The 23095-nt window shown below is 34.1% G+C and overlaps 1 protein-coding gene across 1 annotated transcript; it reads left to right on the top strand.

Annotated features, from left to right (window-relative positions):
• The first annotated feature begins 20028 nt into the window (after positions 1 to 20028).
• LOC126712422 (uncharacterized) lies at positions 20029 to 21011 on the top strand. The gene has a single exon (XM_050411743.1). The coding sequence runs from the start codon at positions 20508 to 20510 to the stop codon at positions 20826 to 20828; it is 321 nt and encodes a 106-aa protein (XP_050267700.1). The 5' UTR covers positions 20029 to 20507; the 3' UTR covers positions 20829 to 21011.
• Positions 21012 to 23095: the final 2084 nt, after the last annotated feature.

Raw genomic sequence — 23095 nt, forward strand, 5'->3', positions numbered from 1 at the left:
ACTAATTTTTCCCTTTGTTTTGGGCCAAGTTTTAAACTATTGAGCTAATTTTTCCTTACTTTGGGCTAGTTTTCCTAGTTAACACTTACTAAGGTTATCAAACTTTTTTTTTTTTGGAAAACTAGGGTTATTGAAATATTAATAATATATTTAATATTAAAAATAAATAATATATTAATATATAGAAAGGGTTCGATGTGGTTATAAAATCGCAAACCGCACTGCACCATGCAATGCGGTGCAGTGCACTGTTACTTGTTGTGCGGTGTGGTTATGCCATTTTACGAGCAGTTTTAGTGCGGTTTTTGCGGTTTGTGCGATTTGGTGAACACCCCTACGTTAGGGTATAGTATTATTAAAAAATAAAAATAAAAAGACTCTAATACTTTTTTATACATCTATATAGACTCCATTAGTTTTTTTTTTATAGGAAACTTAGAAACTTATTAAGAAGAAGATAAAGCTAATACATCTTGAAATAACGCTAATTCAATGATAATAAGATTTTCCTCTATCCATGTAACATAACCATTAATGTTCTTAGCAAATTGTGCTAAGAGATGTGCTGAATGATTCCTTGTCTTTTAACATGTACTACCATTGTGTCTCTGAAATCATTCATTCGAAGTCGAATGCCATCAACGATGTTGCTTATAGTTGTTGGAGCCTCCCTAGTCCCGTTCAAGGCTTTGGTGATAATAAAGGAGTCAAACTCAAACAATACCTCACAAACTCCCACATCCCATGCAAAATCATCCCCTCCTCCATTGCCTTTGCTTCGCTTTCCAACGAACCCAATGGGTAAGGTATTTTCATGCTCATGGCTACCATGACCCTCCTTGTGCTATCCTTGATGACCATTCCAACTCCAAAGCTATAGATTGTGGAGAAAGTAGCACCATCAACATTAAGCTTGTACCATGGGGGAGCTAGAGGAATCCACGTGATGTCCTCCCTAGACGAGGAATGTGACAACTTAAGGTTGGCAATTTGAAACTCCTCCAACAAGAACCTATGCCTCTAGACTAACGCTGACTCTGAATTCGAGCTCGACCTTGGCAACTTTCGTTACAGCTAAACCACAGGCACCACGCCACCATAACAATTAGCTCAAGTAATTCATCTCCGAAGTGCTTAACATAGATCACATACCACAGGAAGTCAGCAAATTCAGGAAAGGACAAACCGTGAGCATCAAATGAAATTCCTATGACCAGTGGCGACTCTAGGAATTTTTCCCAATGTGTTCCTTAAGAAGCATAATTTTTCCCAGTAGCAGCTCCAGGAATTTTTCCCAAATGTATTGTTGTTTAGTTGTTTCATTAATTTGTTTGTCTTTTATAAACTATAATTTGTTATAATGTTGTTTCATTAATTATAAAATTGTTAATTGTTATTTAGCCTAATATAATATAATTTGTTTGTCTTTTATAATGTATTGGTTAATTAAATTATTAATTATTGTTTATTAGTTGCTTTCCCCAATTAATTATTAGTTAATTAATATCCCAAACAAACAAAATTAATTAGTTCAACTAATTACTATGGTTGTTTGGTACTTGGAATATCACACTATTACTTAAAAAAAAAAAAAAAAAAAAAAAGAGTCAATAAATTGTGCAACACAAAAATATTTAGGCCATATAGCTTAAGTCCAAGTCTAAAAAAGAGTGATTTATTACATATTTTATGACAATTAGTTGAACTAATCAACTAGCGCACAGCACACAACCATATTTATTAATTATTAGTTGCACACTTGCACTAGTACTAACACACAGCACACTTGCACTACCCGACCCCATGCCCCCATCCACCCCCCAATTCAACAGACAAACCCTAATGCCCCCATGGCCCCCGATCACAAGACTCGAGCCAATTAGATAAAGCCAATTTATTGCATCTCACCAAAAGACAGCAACACTAAAAGACAATTAATAATCTCACCAGTCACCAACACTAACACAAACATCGGATAAAGCCAAAAACACTGTTTAAGATAATATAACTTGATTCTTGTCTAGTCTTCAAATGACAAAAGCAAAAGAAACTGGGGAACTAAACTACACTTGCCCAGTTGCCCACCAAAACAGTCAAAGCTTTTTTTTAGAGAAACCATATGGGAGACTCTAATTATGCTCCATCAACAACCAGATATACAGAGTAAAACAGGGTAAATATCAATAAAGAGAGACTGAGACAAAGATGAAATACCTGTTAAGGGAGCAGGAGGGCTTGAGGTTGAGGGGCGGCACCGTCGGGCACAATGGCGAGGCGAGGAAGACCGATCGAGCAGCACGTTGTCGAGATGTAGCTTCCGTTTGAATGGGAGATCGAGTTTGAGGCTGGCCCGATCTGGCGATCCGCGATCTCCTTCTCCGTCCAACGCGTCCGTTCCATTGGTTGTTGGTTGTTGCGTGACTTGCATCTGTGAAATGTTTGAGGCCTGATCTGATTTCAATATATTAGGTTAGGGTTTTTTTTTTTTTTTTTTTTTTTAGAATCCGTGGGCTTGCTGTTTGCTCTGTTACAATTTTTTTTTTTTTTTTTTTTTTCAGATTTTAAATTAAAAAATTTTTTTGGGTTTTTTTTTTTTTTTTTTTTTTTGCTTGAAAGTAGAACAAATAATTTTTTTTTTTTTGTTAGGGTGTTCCTAATTATTTTTTCGGTAAACAAATAAAAAAAAATTAATTATTATATATATATATATATTTTTTTTTTCGGTTCAGGGTGTTCCTGGGAATACTTTGGGACCAACGTGGTGTCACCACTGCCTGTGACCTTCCAAGCTTCCTGAGCTATTATGCAATCCTAGAACACATGCCCTTCATTCTCGACAGCAGCTCCACATGCCTTACAAGTTGGGTTATCTAGCTCTTTCCTACGGCACAAATTAACCTTGGTTGGTAGGATGTTTCTGCTTGCTCACCATGCAAAAGATCTGACTTTGTTCGGGACTTGTAGCAGCCAAAGCTTCCTCCAAAACTGTCTTTGGCCTTTAGCATTTGACACCTGCCCTGATCCACCATCATTGCACATAGACAAGATATTTAGTTTAGCTCTACATCCTCATTTCTTTTTCTTTAGATTAAAGACATTTACTGTTAGAGGCTCCAACAAATTTTCAAATTCTTTCTTTTGCAAGTTCCTTTTTGTTTTCTTTTATTTTGTTTATAATTGACTTTCTTTGAGTTATACTTTTTTTTTTCTTTTTTTTTTTTTTATGTGTATCACGTTAACTCTTTTTTTTAAAAAAAATGTAATTTTGAAATGAATGGTTCATTCATATACTTTGCCACTGTACATTCTAATTTTGAAATGTAATTATTAAATGTAATTATGCTACAAAAGAAGTATTCAAAATCATTCGTGAACAGTTAAACAGTATGGCTTCCCTTACCTTCTTTAGTAGCCTTTGTTTACATTTTATTTAAAAATTTTGAATTGAAATAAAAATAGTTATCACAATACTCTCTGATTAATGATCAAAATATAAGTGATCAATTACTATTTCCTTCTCCTTCCTCACTTTTTTTTTTCCTTCTTCATATTTTTTTTTCCTTTTAAGAAAGTTTTTTTTTTTTTTTTTTTACCATCATTGTATATGTTTTTGGTGTTAAATTTTTTTATTTAGGTATGTAGCAACCTTGAGTTCTACTTTTTTTTTTTTTTTTTAATTATTGTGGGGGCTATGGCCCAAAATGACCAGTTGGGCCTTGGGCCGTCCGAGGACACTAGTTAGTCCGAGGAGACAACGTGACTTAGACGATTTGCGTTATAAGCCTTATCACTGGAGACAAAGAAAGAGGGCCCGAGGAGGAACCCCTCCTCAGACACTGAAAATCCGGAGCAGAGGTATGTCCAAACCACTGAAGCGCATCCCCTAAACACATGAAAAGGAAGAAAACACAAAATATCTAAGCAAAAGCTGCCACCACCACATTAAATGCACTGCAGCTACTTTCCTGGCCGCATTAATGTGGAGAAGACTCCTGAACAGTGTTACCTTGACTACCACAACTCACAAAGGATTGAAAGAGGTGTTTGATGGGATAGGTGCTCAAGTGGAGGCTTGGATGATCAACAAGTGTAAAGCCCAGATGATCAGGAAGAGCCTATATAATGTATAGAAGCCCCCATAAGGAGGGGACGAGAAAAAGAAGAGAGAATACTGTAGCATGCAAAAGAACCCTAAAGTAGTGATTTGTATTCATAAATTAAATTATGTGTCTCCTCGGACCAGAGGTTATTTCATTGTAACAGCTTTTGTTCTTGTCTGTATATTCCTTAATCTCATGCAAGCCTCTGCTTAACTTATCCAAATCTAGTTCTTTTACCCATACTCTACAAAATTCATTGCATTGGGCCTTTTGAATTAGGATTCCATACAGTGTGGTCGTGGGTTCCAAATTTTGTCCTTACAATTATGTATCACGTTAACTCCCTTTTTTTTCTTTTTTCTTTTTAATGTAATTTTGAAATGTTAACTCCCTTTTTCTTTTTCTTTTTTTAAATGTAATTTTGACACGTTAACTCCCTTTTTTTTCTTTTTCTTTTTTTCTTTTTAGATCTCGATTAGTTATTTATTTAAATAGTTGATGTGGTTAAATTCTAAAAAATCTTTATCTTTATTCTGAACAATTTTAATAGGATTTTCAGGAAAAATGATCTCATCAAAATTTAAATCAAACACAAACTCTAACAAACTTATGCTATTATCTTTAATAGCACGCACGCTAACTTTGGTATGTTGATTAAATTTTTTTATTTTTTTATTTAGGTATGTAGCAACCTTGAGTTCTACTTCTTCTTCTTTTTTTTAATTATGTATCACGCTAACTCCCTTTTTTTTTCTTTTTTTTTAAATGTAATTTTGACACGTTAACTCACTTTTTTTTTAGATCTCCATTAGTTATTTATTTAAATAGTTGATGATGTGGTGATAAGATTTTAAAGAGTCCATGATAGAGTTAAATTCTAAAAAATCTTTATCTTTATTTTGAACAATTTTATATGATTTTCAAGAAAAATGATCTCATCAAAATTTAAATCAAACACAAACTCTAACAAACTTATACTATTATCTTTAATAACACGCACGCTAACTTTGGTTTGTTGATTAATTTTTTTTTTTTAAATACTTTGTTTAACCCTAATTCTTTTATCTCTCTCAAGTTCATGTACGCACAAAATTTTTGAATTGCATTAAGGAGTCATTGGAATGGAATATTAGATAAGTTCGGGTGAGAAACTTTACAAGAATTATTATATGTATTAAACCTCACATAAAGTGGTTGTTATCTAAGAAATTGTTGTAAAAAAAATTTTCTTTTGTAATAGAAACTATATTTATCATTTGTATAATTCTATGTCAAATTCAATTTAAATTTTTTTTCCATAAGTATTAATTTACTACTTCATAAAAAATGTTACGTACCTTTTTCTCAGTTTTAAAGGTTGTTGATATATTTGAAATTTAAACTATTTTTAACTTTTGTTATGGATGTGTAGTAAGTGGCTAACTTTTAGGACTAAAAAACTAAATTTTTGGACTAAACAAAAATTGATAAATGTTATTAAATTTTTTTGCAAAGAACAACAACACCAAAAGAAACATGTATCTCCTGCCATAAAATTTGAAATTTAAGCTTTTATTTACTTATGTTATGGATGTGTAGTAAATGGCTAAATTTTAGGATTAGGCAAATAATGTTAACTGCCATACATAAAAGTTGAAAAAAAGAACAACATCAACAACACTATAAAAAAAAAAAAAAAAAAAAAAAAAAAAAAAACATGGATGTGTAGTTACTAAATTTTAGGATCTTTCTAGGAGAATTTCCTTTAACAAAAAACTTATTAATTTACTTATGTTCCTTATAAAAATGCAATATAAGTATTGATAATCATAGTTTGTCAATTTTAAACTCATTGGATACTCAGCTATTGTAAAAATTAGTAAAAGCATCCAAATCCCAATCCAAAAATGCAAGCCATGTATCAGGTGGTTGGGTAGTTTTTAAATGTGGGATAGAAAGTGAGATTTTTTTTAAGTAGTACATGGATAGAACATGAGATTTTTTTAAAAGTGTAGTTTTTCATTTTTTGATCAACTTTTAAATAAGGATAGGGTCACCTCAATTCCCCACCTTAATCTTTTAAATTTCCCTAAATTTTAGCCTTTTATTTTCTTTCAAAATCAGATATGTTAGTGCCTAAATATAAGGATATGGATGCAAAAGTTATAGTAGTGGTTTTATAGTAGGAGTCTTTTTTTCCAAAATATGGAATAGATTTAAAAGAAAAAAGGGAAGAAGAAGAGGAAAACGTGAATTTGGGTTAAAAAAAAGGGTGGTCAAGTAGTTTTTAAATGTGGGATAGAAAGTGAGATTTTTTTTAAATAGTAAATGGATAGAACATGAGATTTTTTTAAAACGTTTAGTTTTTTTTTTTTTTTTTTTTTGGATAAACTTTTAAATAAGGATAGGGTCACACCAATTCCCCACCGTAATCTTTTAAATTTCCCTAAAATTTAGCCTTTTATTTTATTTCAAAATTAGATATGTTAGTGCCTAAATATAAGGATATGGATGGAGAAGTTATAGTAGTGGTTTTATAGTAGAAGTCTTCTTCTTCTTCTTCTTTTTTTTTTTTTTTTTTTTTCCCAACTATGGAAGAGATTTAAAAGAAAAAAGAAAAAAGAAGAGGAAAACGTGAATTTGGATGCTGTTCCTACTGCTATGAACTTAAACTACATTCAGTATACTTTTGTTCAATAAAAAATTTAGAAGAATAGCATTGACGAATTAAAATAAAAGTTCATTATTATTCCTATTGGGTTTTTTTAATCCACCTTTAATAATACTTTATAGTATTTTTTTTTTCTTCTCAACAAACAATCATGAAGTTTTTATACAATTTTTTTTATAGATACTTCTAATCATTAATTCCCAATTGTATAAACCTTTTGTTAAGGTTAAAGCACCATTTAATACTTTATTAAAAAAATCTCAAAATACAATTGTGGTTTTATACAATTAACGTGTATCTCTTGCCATAAAATTTTCAATTTAAGCTTTTATTTACTTATGTTATGGATGTGTAGTAAATGGCTAAATTTTTGGGATTAAAAAAACTACATTTTAGGATTAGACAAAAAATGACAATTGTCATACATAAAATTTGAAAAAAAGAACAACATCAACAACACCAAAAAGGAAAAAACACACCAAAAAAAAAAAAATGTGGATGGGTAGTTACTAAATTTTAGGATCTTTTTAGGAGCATTTCCTTTAACAAAAATCTTATTAATTACTACTTCATAGAAAATGTTACGTACCTTATAAAATACAATATAAGTATTGATAATGATAGTCTGTCAGTTTAAAACTCATTGGATACTCACTAATGTAAAAATTAGTAGAAGCATCCAAATCCCAATCCAAAAATGCAAGCCATATATCAGTATGTCCCACGTAATTAAGGGTATTTTTCTAACAACAATATTTTTCTTTTCAAACTTCAGCGCCTCTTTGCATATTTGTTTGATATTATATTTATATCCGGTAAAGTGAGAAATTAAATGTACATTCAAATCGTTTAAATACAATTAAAGACATTCATCTTCCTGTTCACCTCCACAACTCTCAACTTCTAAACTCACTAAGCCACTTCTTCTCTCTCTTACACTTACACATAGACACACAAAGTTACAAACAGATACATTATTTTCTCATCTAAATTAACCAAAATGGCATGGTTTTGTTTTAAAGTGTGTGAAATGAGTACGGCAAATTTAATCTAATTTTAACTATAAATGATTTTGTGAAATAAAGTAAACATTTTCTAAATTATATTTTCGTCATATTGATCTAACAAATCATAACCTAAATTTAAATATATTCTCAAAACTTCTACCTAAAATAATAATTTAATAATTTTAAGAAGTGTAACTTATTTCTCCTATTTTACTAAAAAATTATCACAATTACACATATTATTACAATTCTTACATGTGATTAATTTGTTCAAAATTAGTTCACTTTATTGAGGTTTTAATACACCCTATTTGTGACAAGGAAAAATCTATTGATTATTGTGTATGTATGCGCAACGACCACTATAAATTTAATTTAATTTTATGTAGAAATGAGTTCAAAATACAGCAATGGTGAATACCGATGACATAGAATGTTGTCGAGAACAATGGAGATATTATACTTGCTTGAGAAGACAATGAAAGCAGAAGTATTCGATTGGCAAGACGTCGTGCTAATTACTCAAGACAAATAAAACAAACTTTGGGTGGTGATCACATTTTAGTGGGAGGCCCAACAAATTTAAATGAAGAAGATGTTGTACATTCTAATTCAACATTAACAAACCCATCACTAATACCACCTAATTAAGAGGCTGGATGAAGTTGTTGGCGTACACGTATCCGTAACTTGGCACGCAATATGCCAGTTGAGCATAGGGCTATGCAAGAAGTCAGTGGTGAGATTATAGTTTTGTATCTTTAAACATTCTTCATTGCTTCGAATCTTATTATTTTGAGAAAATTTATTGTTTTTGGCATGTTAGTTGTATGTCAATGTATACAAAGATACTAAGTCAATGTTTATAATATTAAATTTAGGTCTCCCCCCAACCTATCCAACTATAATGGCAAATGACTTTGAGGCTGGACCAAGTCATATAACTTCTAATGTTAATACTAGTAAGTTTTATACTAGCCTCTGAGTACACGCTCACACGCGTGCTCAGAGGCTCTTCTATTTTTTGGGTGAGGGTTAATTTAGAGTATTTATTATAATTTGAGATTACTACATTTTTCAATCACAAAAAAAAAAAAAAAAATCTAAGGGTGTGATGAAAAATTATTTCTCCACATATGATACTCATCACACCCCTAGGTTTTTTTTATGATTGGAAAATGTAATAATCCCAAATTATAATAAATACTCTAAATTAACTCTTACCAAAAAAATAGAAGAGCCTCTGAGCACATGCATGAGCGCGTGCTTAGAGGCCAGTATAAATAAAAATTACATATACCTTATAATTAAAATATAAAACACGTATAAATTTTAACACTCTTATTGTCGTTATAATTGGATATTGTACTAAGTTATGTCATTGTATAAGATAACATAATTATCAAAATCAATACTTTTTTTATTTATTTTTAACTTCACGTTTTTATTAGACATTAACATTTTCATATTTTGATTTATAACTTTTTGTAGGGTCACGTTTTGCAGCCTAAGCTCAAGATGTATGAGATCTTGGACCTGCAAGCCCGATACAATAAATTTGTAGAGAGTGGGTCGAAGAGCTAGGCCTTAGTGCATGTGTAACAGTTAATATGGTGTTCTTGACAGTCAAGCAAAAATGAACTGAGTTTATCAAGGAAGGTTGGTCATCGGCACAATCCAAGGAGCCTTTTCTAGTACGCGTTGAGTGGTCGGGGTTCCAGTCCCCCCCTCATTGCCTCCCTTTACCCCCTTTTATATTAGTTTCCTTCCTCTCGATTCAAATTCATAGTGCTGATACTTGTCCTATCAGCCCCCCCCCCAAAAAAAGTTGTTGGGAGTGGTTGGAAAGGCAGAAAAGTATGGTTATGTCAGGTACAGAGCACTGAATGCAATGATGGCAGCTTTCCCTTAGATATTTCCATTCTTTCTGTTGTCCTTTTCTGTTTTAGTACTTTTCCAATTCCATGGAGTGACCCGAAGTGCCACTTTCAGTGATGGGCTGTTCCATTTGTCCTCGGCCATACCTGTCCGAGGAGGGGTTCTTCCCATGGCCAAGGAGGGGTTCTTCCTTGGACTGGGCCCTTGACCCAACGTGTATATTGGTATGGGCTCCCCAATCTGTTACCCCCACAATAGCCCCTCAAGATCCTTCTTTTCTTCCCCAAGGGAGGAAAGGAGGATCTCGATGTGATGATAGTTCTTTCGCGCCCGTTTTACACTATGTCTGATTGTAAGATATTCCTTTAGCTTATTCAAGTCGCGTTCCTGCCGTTTTGATACACGAGGCACGCTTTCATTAAGGTCTTTTACGAGGTGACGCAAATCCAACGGCTGAAGACTATTTTGGAAATTGAGCGAGATTTATTTTGCTTGTAATTCTTTCCTTGAGATTCGGGCTAATTAATTGCCACCGAGTATGCCTCCTATATAAGACACATGGGGGGGGGTCGTTCTTCGTCATTTACAGATCCTTGAGTTCTGCGGGAGTTTCAAGCTCTTAACTCTTCAGACGTTCCCAAGGGCCCCACCAAGGTGGTGATTGAGGTTTAGGGAATGAAATGGCCAAGGATAAAGGTGAGGGTGAGGGAACCAAACCCTCTTCAGAAGCTAAGGGCGTCGCCAAGATTCAGGATGACATAGTTAAGACAAGGGAAGCAGAGGCCAAAGACATTTCTTCCTTTCAACCGGGCAAGAAGGAAGTCTCTCTTCCTTCAGCCAAAATCCGAAGCAGGTGTAGATCGCATTAGATTTTTGGTATGACAAAATTTGGATTTCACCCAGCGCCGTGTGTCACGTGTGCGCGGATTTGGATTTCTCATCGCCAGTACCATCCATACTTGTTTGATTGCTGCTAGAACAAGATTGTGGATTTATCGTTCCCATGGACTGCTTTTTGTAGTTAGCTTTTGAAACATGCTTGCCTAAGCCCTTTTATGTACTATGTACTTCTTCTTTATCTAATAAAAAGATGACTTTATTTTACTTTGCGAACCTTTCCTTTTCTGTAATAATTGTTTTATGAATAGGTGTGTTGGTATTTTTTCTTTCGAATAGTATTTGGAATTGATGTTGTTGATGGTAAAAAGTTGTCACCCTAAATTTATTAAAACTAACGGGCACCCGACTGCTAACTTTAAATAAGTTAACTATATAGGACTAATCAGGAAAATAACCATGTGCTCTACATTGCGAATAGCGCAACCGCCAAAGGGCGTGTAATTTAAAGTAAGCGGTCCGAGGGGATCACCGGGTACTAAGATTCTCTTCAACATTTACGATGATGTTATAGTGTTAACTTCCCTTAAGCATCTCGTCTGAGGACCGAGGCATGATTGAATTTAGCTTAAACACTTAGAAAGTTGCCAGTGCGTGTTAATTTCCACAAAGCAGGAGGTCTGAGAACCCGACATAACTAAGGTTCTGTCTAACCACTTCAAAATATTCTAGTGCGTGTTAATTTCCCCAAAGCAGGAGGTTCGAGGACCTGACATAGCTAAGGTTTTGTTTAATTGCTTCAAAAGACTCTAGTGCGTGTTAATTTCCCCAAAGCAGGAGGTCCGAGGACCCGACATAGCTAAGGTTCTGTTTAATCATTTCAAAAGACTCTGGTGCGTGATAATTTCCCCAAAGCAGGAGGTCTGAGGACCAAACATAGTTAAGGTTCTGTCTAACCTTTTCAAAAGACTCTGGTGCGTGTTAATTTCCCCAAAGCAGGAGGTCCAAGGACCCGACATAGCTAAGGTTCTGTTTAACCGCTTCATGAGATGCCAGTGCGTGTTAATTTCCCCAAAGTAAGAGGTCCGAGGACCCGACATAGTTAAGGTTCTGTTTAACCGCTTCTCTTTCCATGCTTTGACTCTCAACTTCTTTCTCCAATGGGAATTCAACGAACTGGGCTACTAGACCCGCAAGAACTAGCCCCTTGACAAGTGCACGAGGCGTATACTTGACGTCAGAAGCCCTTAGGACTGCACCCCATTGAGCAATCCTCCCCGCGTAATCAGTGCTTCGAAGTGTAGACCTAAGCGGGAGCTTAGTTATGACAACAACTGTGTGTTCTTGGAAATAACGGGGAAGCTTTCGTGTGGCATGCACCACCGCCAAAATGGTCTTTTCGAAGGACTCAATCTGGTAGGAGCTTAGTCCCACCATGATTAACCGTTGCATCCACCAACACACAAGCTCTTCCCACAGACGACGCCAATTGTAGGGTCACGTTTTACAGCCCAAGCCTAAGATGTATGGGATCTTGGACCTGCGAGCCTGATACAATAAATTTGTAGAGGGTGGGTCGAAGAGCTAGGCCTTAGTGCATGTGTAACAGTTAATATGGTGTTCTTGGCAGTCAAGCAAAGATGAACTGAGTTTATCAAGGAAGGTTGGTCCTTGGCACAATCCGAGGAGCCTTTTTCTAGTATGCGTTGAGTGGTTGGGGTTTCAGTCCCCCCCTCATTGCCTCCGTTCACCCCCTTTTATATTAGTTTCAGTCCTCTCGATTCAAATTCATAGTGCTGATACTTGTCCCATCAGCCCCCCCCCAAGTTGTTGGGAGTGGTTGTAAAGGCAAAAAAGTATGGTTATGTCAGGTACAGAGCACTAAATGCAATGATGGCAACTTTCCCGTAGATATTTCCATTCTTTCCGTTGTCATTTTCTGTTTTAGTACTTTTCCTATTTCATGGAGTGACCCGGAGTGCCACTTGTGATGGGCCGTTCCCTTTGTCCTCGGCCATACCTGTTCGAGGAGGGGTTCTTCCCATGGCCGAGGAGGGGTTCTTTCTTGGACTGGGCCCTTGACCCAACGTGTATATTGGTATGGGCTCCCCGGTCTGTTACCCCCACACTTTTTTTTTGTCATTTAAGGTTTTTTATAATTTGGATTGTTAGAATTTAATGTCACATTCATACATACATATTTTGAATTTGAGTAATATGAGAAAATAAATCATTTGATCTACCATTTTCCTTGAAAACATGGTTAAAATTGAAAAAATATACACAAAATACACTGATACCTTGATCATTGACTTGAATTAGTTGGTTTTCAATTTATGAAATTTTATTAAAATAATATAACTACGCTATTAAATTTGTATATCATTGAAAAAAAAAATCTAACATCTATTGCAATCTTTTTTAATATTGAATTCTTAATTTTAATTTGGATATACATTTAAATCAAATTATTAAGTTAATATGGATCCGTAATAAACCCCTATATACTTTTATTTACATGATCTTTATTTTTGTTTTTAATATCAAAATTTTAAACTTTTTTTTTTTGCTTTCCTAAAAAAAATAAACGTTTTTAAAATTCTCGAACCTAATGAAATATGAACCATATATGTAATTTGTATATTTTGTCCCCTCTATCACTGACTATGAAAATTAATTTAATCAAGTATATAGAATGAGCAGGATTTATCATTAAGGCTAAAAGGCTCATGCAATGCAAGTATAGGCTATGTTTTGCGTTTATACAAGAATGGCACTAGATGGACACTCTAATAAAGAAATGAAAATTCAATGAACAATTTTTTCAAACGAGAAAAAGGCAATAAAAAATATCCAAACCCATTTAAAAAAAAAAAAAAAAAAAAAAAAAAAAAAAAAAAAAAAACTACTACTACTACTATATAGAAGAAACAGTTACAATAACCTAATTATAAATCCTTTTAACCTAGGTTTTCTGATTTTCTCGCATAAGTAAAATTTGATCTCGTACAGTATCTTGGTGGCAGTGGCATGATTAATTAGCATGTGTAACAATAAACATTTCTCTAAAATTTGGAGCATAAAAGCACTCGAGAGAGTAAAGATGCTATTGTGGAAAATTGGTTCAAATTCACTACCAACCAAAGAAAATTTGATGTTAAGATTAGGGTCTAATGATAATCTCTTACCTTTGTGTGAAAGTGCTATGGAGATATGTACTTACCTATTCTTTAAATGCTCGGTCGCTAGAGCAATATGGATTGCTAGCAGGTACTGTTTAAAATCAAATAATGCTCCCAGTAAATTTATGTGAAGATATCATCAAAGTGGTGACAGAACCTTTAGAACATGGTGTAGGGAATTTAACAGAAATCCCAACCTGTGAGAAACAAAAAAATAGAGAAAACACATACTAAAGAAAACAATCACACGCACAAGACAATATTTACATGGTTCGGCAATTTGCCTACGTCCATGGAGTTACAGAAATTTCACTATTATTAGGGAAAAGTATAATACACAGTGCAGCTACAAGAATTTTTCACTCTATAAAAAACACAGCAACCGACTCACAATAATAACCCTAATCACCAAAGTCAGTTCCACAATGGGTTAAACGGGCCAAAAACCAAGCCTTCGCTCCATGGACTAAGCCTCAGTAAGTTTCCCATTAAAAACCACCCAATATTATTCGGGTCAGGTCGGATTGTCAAACTGGATCAAACAAAACTAGGTTCCACAAAACCCAACACATGGGATATATGGATAACAACATAATGAAAAAGAAATTCTCAAGCTGTCCTTATAGATGGCCTTCACTTTGGATGCTATTTGGAACTTGAGAAATCAAATTCTACACAATTGTGGCCAAGCTAACATTATTGCTATTGCCTGAAACATTGAAAATAGGTTCTAAGAATTTGCTTCTGCAATGATAAGTGAAAAGCCATTCAGAGTGGAAGGTGGTGTGAAGCACTGGGCCCCCCTCTAGTGGGTTGGATTTTGTTTAATGTAGATGCTGCAATCACCAATGAGTTTTCCACTTTGGCTGTAGTAGCTAGAGATGATAATGGATAAGTCATCACGAGTTGTGCCCTCCCTTACAAGCTGAGGTTGCAACTATTCTATGGGCTCTTTAAATTGCTCGACTCTTGAGAAAAAATTGGATCAAATTATTGTGGAAGGTAATGCAAAAATTTGTATTGACTTTCTAGAGCCTATGAGTTCAAAGGGAAATCAAGTGCATTGGTCCGTCTCTACTTTAATTAGAAATAGTTTAGAATTAAATAAGAGTTTTTTGAGTTGTAAAATTTGTTGAATTAGTAGAGACTGTAATGGTGTTTCCCATGCTTCTGCTAAGCTGGCTAATAAGTCTAACCTCGCTGCTATTATTGATAATATTTGCAGGGCGGATTGTTTTTGTGTTCCTTAGTTTTTTCCGTTAATAAAAGTTCAGATTATCCAAAAAAAAAAAAAAAAAACTTCAAAATTTAGTCCTGTGAACCAGATTCGTTTATGCATATGGCCACGAACTACAATGAGTTTAGAATATTAGTTTTAGTTGGGCTGAGATGCTCTGAATCATCAAATCTTGGTTGCCTTTTCTACCTTCCGAGGATGATACGTTTTATTGGGAAGCTTGATTAATTGCATCGGAGCATAAAAATCATTAGCTTAACTTAAGAGCCTTGGAGTTCACACACCAAAGAATTACAATATTTCTGTGTGGGCATCAACGAGCAATCCCACACCCCTTGGTTCAAAATTTCCCAATTATTTCAATTCTAAACTTTTTGAAAACTATGATCAAAACCGAACCTTAAAGTTACCACCATACTCCTCCATGATTACCACCTGAATTAAATTAGTTTATTTTTTATTTTTTATATTGAGTTTAAACTTATCACATCCACTTTTGATAATTGTGTTTTTTATCGTTAAATCAATACACTAATTAGTTCTTAGTATAAATAATAATTGAACTCAAAATCTCTTATTCAAATATACAAGATTTATTAGTTAAGTTAATTGGAACCCATAATTAATTAAACTTCATTCAAACAATTTTGATTAGCTTGAACCACACAAATTTTGTTTTATCCTCCCTTTTTTTTGTCATCCAATTAGGATACGGTAAATAATGATGTTCACCTATACGTATACAACGAAAGATGGCGCATAATGGTTATTGGTTCCCCTTCATTTCATCATCGTTAATCCTACTCCATAATTAAATGCGGTAGAAGAAGCTTTAAGCAACAGCAAATCCTAGACTTACCAATTACGAGCAGCCATGCCTATCAACAGGGCTTGGTCCTGGCTCAATGCTCAAAACTGTTAATTATTATATCAAGATAAATCAAGTTATACATATTATAATTCTTTTTCTTTTTCTTTTTTTGATAGGTATAATTCTTTGCTATTGTTACAGACATCTGTACCACTTAATAATTCTTTTTATTATATTAAATTTTAAAAAAATTCTACGATCAGATTTTTTTTTTCCGAGAGAGAGGGGTTATTACACTATTATTATTTTTTGTTGGGTAGAGAATTTATTGTTTATAGGACAATGATAAGGATGCATTTCGCAGGACCACCAAAGTGCCCACTTGAGCGCGTGAATCGTGAAGTTTCCCTAGCATGCCGGCAACAAAAAATGATAGAACCAAGTCATTTTATGCTACTAGTAAGTTGTCTGTATGATGTATGGATAATATTATAATTTTTTATGTAAATTTGTTTTTGAAAAATATTATACATATATTATAGCATATTTATTATAAAAACTTTGTAAGTAATGAGTTCATCATAAAAAAGTAATAATTATAAATTTCACACATATATCTATTATAATTATTTTGTTCAAGTAATGAGCAATAATTAAAACAACTTTGGAGTAATATTGTATAATAAAAGTTGATAAAAACATATTAATTCATTCTATATTAGTGATTTTTATTATGTGATGTAATAAAAAGCTTTATTACGATTTTTTTTTTCTTCAATGCTTTGTTATTGCGGTATGGTGACACTTACCATTTTTATTTCATTATCCAATTGATTTACACATTGTCTTTTTGACTTCTTTGAGTATCTATACAATTGTCTATTTGAATATATCTTCTATATTTTGCCATAAATATATAGAAAACTATTGAATACTCTAAGAGTACCATAAATGCGTACTCTTCCTCTTTCAAATGAATTGTGGGCCGCACCATAAATTTAATTAATGGGACCCATAATTATGTGAGATGAGAGAATACATATTTATGGTACTCCGAAAATACTCAATAATTTCTCCATCTTAACCATTTGAAGTTTAGTTCGTCTGTATTTGTTCAATTTTTAAGCTTTCATCACTTTTTCTTTTGTTGCATCATTTGTGTTAATCACCAATGAATTGGCATGGGGAGATTCTTGATTGGATCTTACAAAGTTTGGACTTTGTCGTTAAGATTTTTTGTAAGTATTTACATTTATATTAAATTTCAATGATGTGACAATTTTTTGTAAATGTTTTTATTTTTTATTTTTGTTAATTTTGGAATAGTGCAGCAAAAAGAATTAATATAGCATATTGGATTGTGTATATTTTTTTTCTTCCATACTTTTTTGTCATTTGAAGGTGCATAAAAAATCTTAACAACTATATAATTTTCAAAACCATCTTTTAGATTGAATTCATTCAAATGAAGTAAGAAAATCCTTTTTTTTTTCAAATCACGTGGGATTCCTTCTCTAATATCAATAATTTTACAATAATTTAAATAAGTTGTACCTCAGTTTATTTTTCAGCAAGATCTCTTGTAGATTTATTTAGAATTTTCTCGGTATCTCAATCAAATAATATGATGTATTATTATTTTACGTTAATGATGAGTATAACTTGAAATGATTAACAAACCTGTTTCGTAGGATCTCATTCAATGCATTTTATCTTTACTATTGTTTTCATAGTATTTAAAGATAAATCCTCATATGAAAATTGTTTTGCATGTATTTTTGGTATTTCTTGTATAGGATCATGTTTTTTACCATTCCTATTATTGAATTTTTTTAAAGGAAAATGTTAATTTAATGGCATTTTGTAAGATAGTATATGCTATTTATTAGAATTTTTGTAATTATAAATTTTAGAAATATGCACTTGTCAATAATTTCAACAACCTTAGGGATCTCAAAATTTATATATATTTTTGTTGCACTAGTCGATGACAGATAATTTGTCTGCATAAATTGCATAGAACATTATTAATAGACAAAATCATATTGAATTGAAATTGGGGAAAAATGGAGACATGATTTCATGAGAATGAGATTTTCTAGAAGTATCATCTATATGTGGGGGAGGAAGAAGAGAGTTTGTAAGAGGGTAAGAGTTTTTGCTTTGATTTACACGTGAGAATTGTCAAACTTTGGTCATAATATGTAAGGTAATAACTGGGCTTAAGTTTTTCATAAGATTTGGTTTACTTTTAAAAAGTAGTTCATTTTGTAGTGAATAACTTTTGGTCTAATTGTCAAGAACAACTCATATTTGATATGATGGTAAAAAGAAGTTACTATAATCTATTGAATAATAGTAAAAATACTTCATAAAAATAGGTAAAAAATGCTAAATTTATATAATAGTTAAAATAAGTTACTATGACTTATTGGATAATAGTAAAAAACAACTTAATGAAAATAGATAAAAAAAAGGTTAAATGCAACATTAGAATGCCACGTGGCAGGACATCATGCACTCTAGGGATAGCAATTTTGCCCCGCCCCGTTTGACCCGCCCCTCCCCGCTTCGCCCCGTGCGGGTTTTCCCCACCCCACAAAGGTGGTGGGACGGGGATGGGGCGAGATTTTAGACCCGCACCACGGGGCGGGGCGAGGATGGGTTTACACTTTTTAGACCCACCCCGCCCCGCCCCGCATTAATAAGGGTTAAAAGGTAATTTTTTCATACCTTAAAACCCTACTATTTAAACAAAAATATCATCATCTTATTTTATTTAAGTGGAGATTCTTTTTGAAGAACTAGGCAATTTTTATTTTGTTATGTATTAGGAGTTTGGATTATTTTATTGTGTCATACTATGAGATTTTTGTTGTGATATTATCTTGTTAAATATTTAGATAATATTATTTAGTATTTGCTAAAAATTAGTTTGATTCGATAGAATAAATTTATTTATAATTTCAAGTATATTTTTATTATTGAAACATGTCATTTTATTTGAAAAAATGGTAATAGTTGTAGGGAAAATTAACAAGAAATAAAGTTTTACGGTGTAGGGCGGGTCTTCGCGGGGCCTTAAGGGGCGGGGATGGGGCAAGAAATTTTCCCCGTCATACGGGGCGGGGCGGGGATGGGGCAAGAAAAATCCATGCGGGGCAGGGGCGAAGATCCCATCCTTCTGCCCCGCCCCGCCCCATTGCCATCCCTAATGCACTCTCATATGAGGTCTCTGCTTTTATATATATATATATATATTGATTGATTGATTGATTGATTTTTGTCACAATTTATATTGTGAGATGTGATTATGTGGATCTACTTTTTTTTACCATTCATAATTCGATGTGTGGTGAATTTACTGAATTATTTTTTATCATTTATAATTCCCTGTGCGGTGAATTTACTAAATTATGACAAAAATTGTATAAAATGATGTGGACATGTGGTCCTAGCATTGTTAGGCTAGCAATATCACCATAGAACATTCACATAAGCTCGTAAAAAAATTATATTTATCTATACTATTTATAAGAGGATTTCTCTCTTTAGATTGGACTATTATGCGATTTAGAAATACCATTAAATCTTACATTTAATAGGAAAAAAACTTGAGAACAATCCGGTAAAAATATATCTTCAACTCCACTTAAAATACTTACAAAATAGGACACTTTCCTATTAATCCATATTTTCGAAACAAACTTATCATTTATTTTTTTTAAGAAAAATATTGACACTAGACCAACAAAGAAAAAAAAAAAACCCATGCATATATTTTCTATTTATTCACTTTTCAAAACACCTATATCAAATTATCTCTTTTATATTACATTTTATTAAAATATCAAATATAATTGATTTTTATGATTGTTTTTATTTTATAACATACAAAAATCATCATTCACTATCTTTCTTTATTTTTGAAATAAGTAAAATAAATAAATAAAAAATTAAATTCAAAATGAATACTATCAAGTGTTAAGGGTAAATTTATATGATTATTAGTAAAAAAATTCTTATAAATCAATCATACACTCATTATTTTTTTGCTGAATCAATCCTACACTCATTAATGGGACTCATTTTAGACAAACACATTTTTCTATCATTCACCGAATCTCGTGCTCTTGGCCTCTTACACGTATACAGTTTTACACTACAGTACGTCAGTACCAAGTATTCTAACAATAACAGACCACCACAACGAATTGCAGTATTGCCACGTATGCAGCTCACTATATCTCCGAAAAAAAGAAAAAAAAAAAAAAGAACGTGGCGGTGTTTCTTTGGACTATAAAAAAATCGGCGGGTGAACTCAGTCCTGTGCAAAACAATAAACACAAAAGTGGATGGCTACCTGCCACTTTCCCCTTCTATGAAAAACACAAATTCAGACCCCAAAAAAAGAATAAAAAAATGGAGATAAGCTCAGAGTTCCTCGATTAGCATACCCTGTTTTAGTAAATTTCAACCCAATAATAATCAATACCCCTCAAAACATTCTCAATACGACTCATTAAATTTAAATCCCCTCAAATTTTCCAATCGATCCCACCAGGTCGGCCGCTTTGTATAATTGCATTTGCAAATCGCATCGTTTCATATACTCATACACGCACCCACTCACCCAAACTTGGCTTCAATTCCAAGTCAAAGTCAAGTCCTCTAACCCAAACAACCAAACCCCAAACCCCGAATTTTTTTCTCTTCCTTATATACCCCTCCCAAATAGCCCTCAGAACGAACTAACCAAACCAGCCAAAATAGTATAGCCAAGGGGGGGTTAAAGTCAGCGAGAGATGGCGTTATGTGACGCTGTGGTGGGGAACTTGGCGACGATCTACGTGGCGGTGATTGCTGGGATCAAGGCTTGTGGGTTGGTCGGTGGGCGAAGCTTTGGCGCTGGGTTTGTGCTGATTGTGTCCACCGCTGTGGTGGGCCTCATCTTGATCGGCACGTTGACGTGGGACTTGTCTCGCAAGGCCACGTATGCGGTTTCCAAAGAACACGCCCACGAGATGTGCAAAGGCGGTATTTGCTGGCACGGCGTTGCGGTCAAGTCTCCGGCTTCTCAGGTCCGGTTTAGGCTTCCACAGCAAATTCCTTATGGCGCTTTGTAAATAAGATAAAAAACACTGTAAGATACACACGCTTTCTTTTTGGTTGGTGGGTTTTGTAGCTGAGAGGCACGAGGTGTTTGTGTTTTTGACTGAGAGAAAAATATCAAGATACCGTGTAATATCGAATGAAAAAAAAAAAAAAATCAGGTTTGTATATATAATAAAGGCCCTTTTGATTTGCTACGTTATTGTCTTCACTTTTCATGAAAATTTTGGGATGCAAAATGCAAATGCGACTTATCTTCTTCACTGTATTCGAGGTTGAGAATGGCTTGACGTGACAGAGTAGTGGTGGGGGTGGAAAAGCAATGGTGCGTGGTTAATGACTTTTACGCAGTCGGCAGGAAGAGACTGGTTCGGTCTTTAAACCATGTTTGGACATAAGTGCACAAGCTCTTTGGGTACAATTCTGGTATCCTAATCATCAATCGATTCAATCCATTCGTAGTGGGCATGAGTTGGCAACTTTTGGAATTTGGGTTAAAATTTGTCAGTTTTTAGAAGGCTAGCTAGGCTTGAATTGTAAACATCCAAATTCGGGCCAGGCCATTAAAAATATGAAAATGATCGGCTCTCAATTCGGACTAAAATTGGTTGAGCTTGCATTTGTTTTCTGCTCACAAATCATAACATGTACTATATGTGCCATCATTTCAAAAGGAATTTTCTGTTTTTGAGAGTAAAAGGAATTGTGTTTAATAAACCTCTTTTTTTCTTTTTTTTACACAGCTTACTAAGATGATAAGTGTAGGGATAAAGGGCCCAAAAATAGATATTTGGCCGTGGACCGTGTCCAAGGGCATTAAACCGTTTGAAAACATGTAGACACTAATAGGGGCATACAAATTAGTAGTTTGTGGAAGAAGTCTGGTCATGAGGGATTAGGAGTGTAGTCTGAGGAGAAATACCTCCTCGGCTAAGCAGAGTAGAGGTCAAAGGTCCGACCCTTCGTTAAGAACAAGACACTAGAAGATCCTACTGATAAGGATAAGCATCAAAAGGGGATAAGACGAAGGAAAACTAAGAAATATCTAGGAGAAGGCTGCTACCATCACATTGAATGCTTTGTAGCTAATTCTCTGGCCGCATTAATGTAGAGGTGATACCTGAACAATAACATTTAGCCTTACAGCTACCTACAGAGACTTCAGAAAGATGTTGATGGGACAAGTATCAAAATCAACAATTTGATTTACACGTGGAGGGCTACGATGAAGTGAAGAAGGGGAATATAAAGAAGAAAAACCCTATTATCAAGGGGATCATGAGATAATTTGTAAAGAAAATCACTGTACATTCAAAAACTGTAATTGTGTTTAAGTCCAAGAGAAATATATAAGAACTAACTTCCTCGGACTTTGTCGAGGAGAACTTTCCTTGCACAAATCTGTTTATTCATATCATCAAGCATCACTTAGCCTACTGTGATTGCCGTCCAACTCATTAGAGTTCAATTTCTAACCCACTCTCTAAAAATTCATTATTTTGGGCTCATTGGGCCTTAGCCTTTATCACTTTTGGGCTTTGCAATCAAATCGTGTCCTTATAATAAGTTATGTGTACGGCACTATGATACCCAAACCCATTTAGGCCTTGGATTCTGACTCAACAGTGTGGCCCATGATGCCAACCCCTTTCTACCTAAGGCCAGAGCCTGAGCCCAAAATAGCTAGAAGCCCAGGTTGCTGCCTCAAAGATCGATGAGTAAATAACCTCAATTAGCACAAACCTAGCATCGCCACGTGGGCCTTACTCGGTGAACCACTTCAAAAGACAATTGCTCGGGGGAGTTGTCTTTCGGATGTCCGGCAGTGCCTTGTGAAGTACTACTACCGAGCATCTATACTGAAGTGGGAACCAGTTCCAATGTCACTCTTACCACACCCCACTCCCAACTAAACACCTACTTTGAGTTAACGACATTGGACCTTTTTTCCACTAACTACAAGAGTAATCATAACTCTTCACTAACTCTTGACTATAAATATGAAAAGCAGAGGAAGAATTGGGGGTTGAACAAATGGGAGAAGAAACTAGGAAAAGGGTGAACTAGAAAATACAAGAGAGAGAGCGGAAGTGATAAAGAGGGTGAGAGTGAGAAGCAAGTCTGTTGGGTCTTGGTGTTGAGAACAACCCAAAATAGGAAATCCTTAGCCCACCTTACAAGTAGATTGTGAGCCCAAGTGAGGCCCAACCCCCATAGCTTCATTTTTTGCGCGAACAATTGGCGTCATCTGTGGGAATCTCCTACAAAACTGTGGTTCAAC

The sequence above is a fragment of the Quercus robur genome, chromosome 2 (assembly GCF_932294415.1).
Source record: "Quercus robur chromosome 2, dhQueRobu3.1, whole genome shotgun sequence".
In the NCBI taxonomy this organism is placed as follows: Eukaryota; Viridiplantae; Streptophyta; class Magnoliopsida; order Fagales; family Fagaceae; genus Quercus; species Quercus robur.

What these genes read in the sequence shown, in the direction of transcription:
- LOC126712422 (XM_050411743.1), top strand. Translation starts at nt 20,508, where the DNA reads ATGGCGTTATGTGACGCTGTGGTGGGGAACTTGGCGACGATCTACGTG.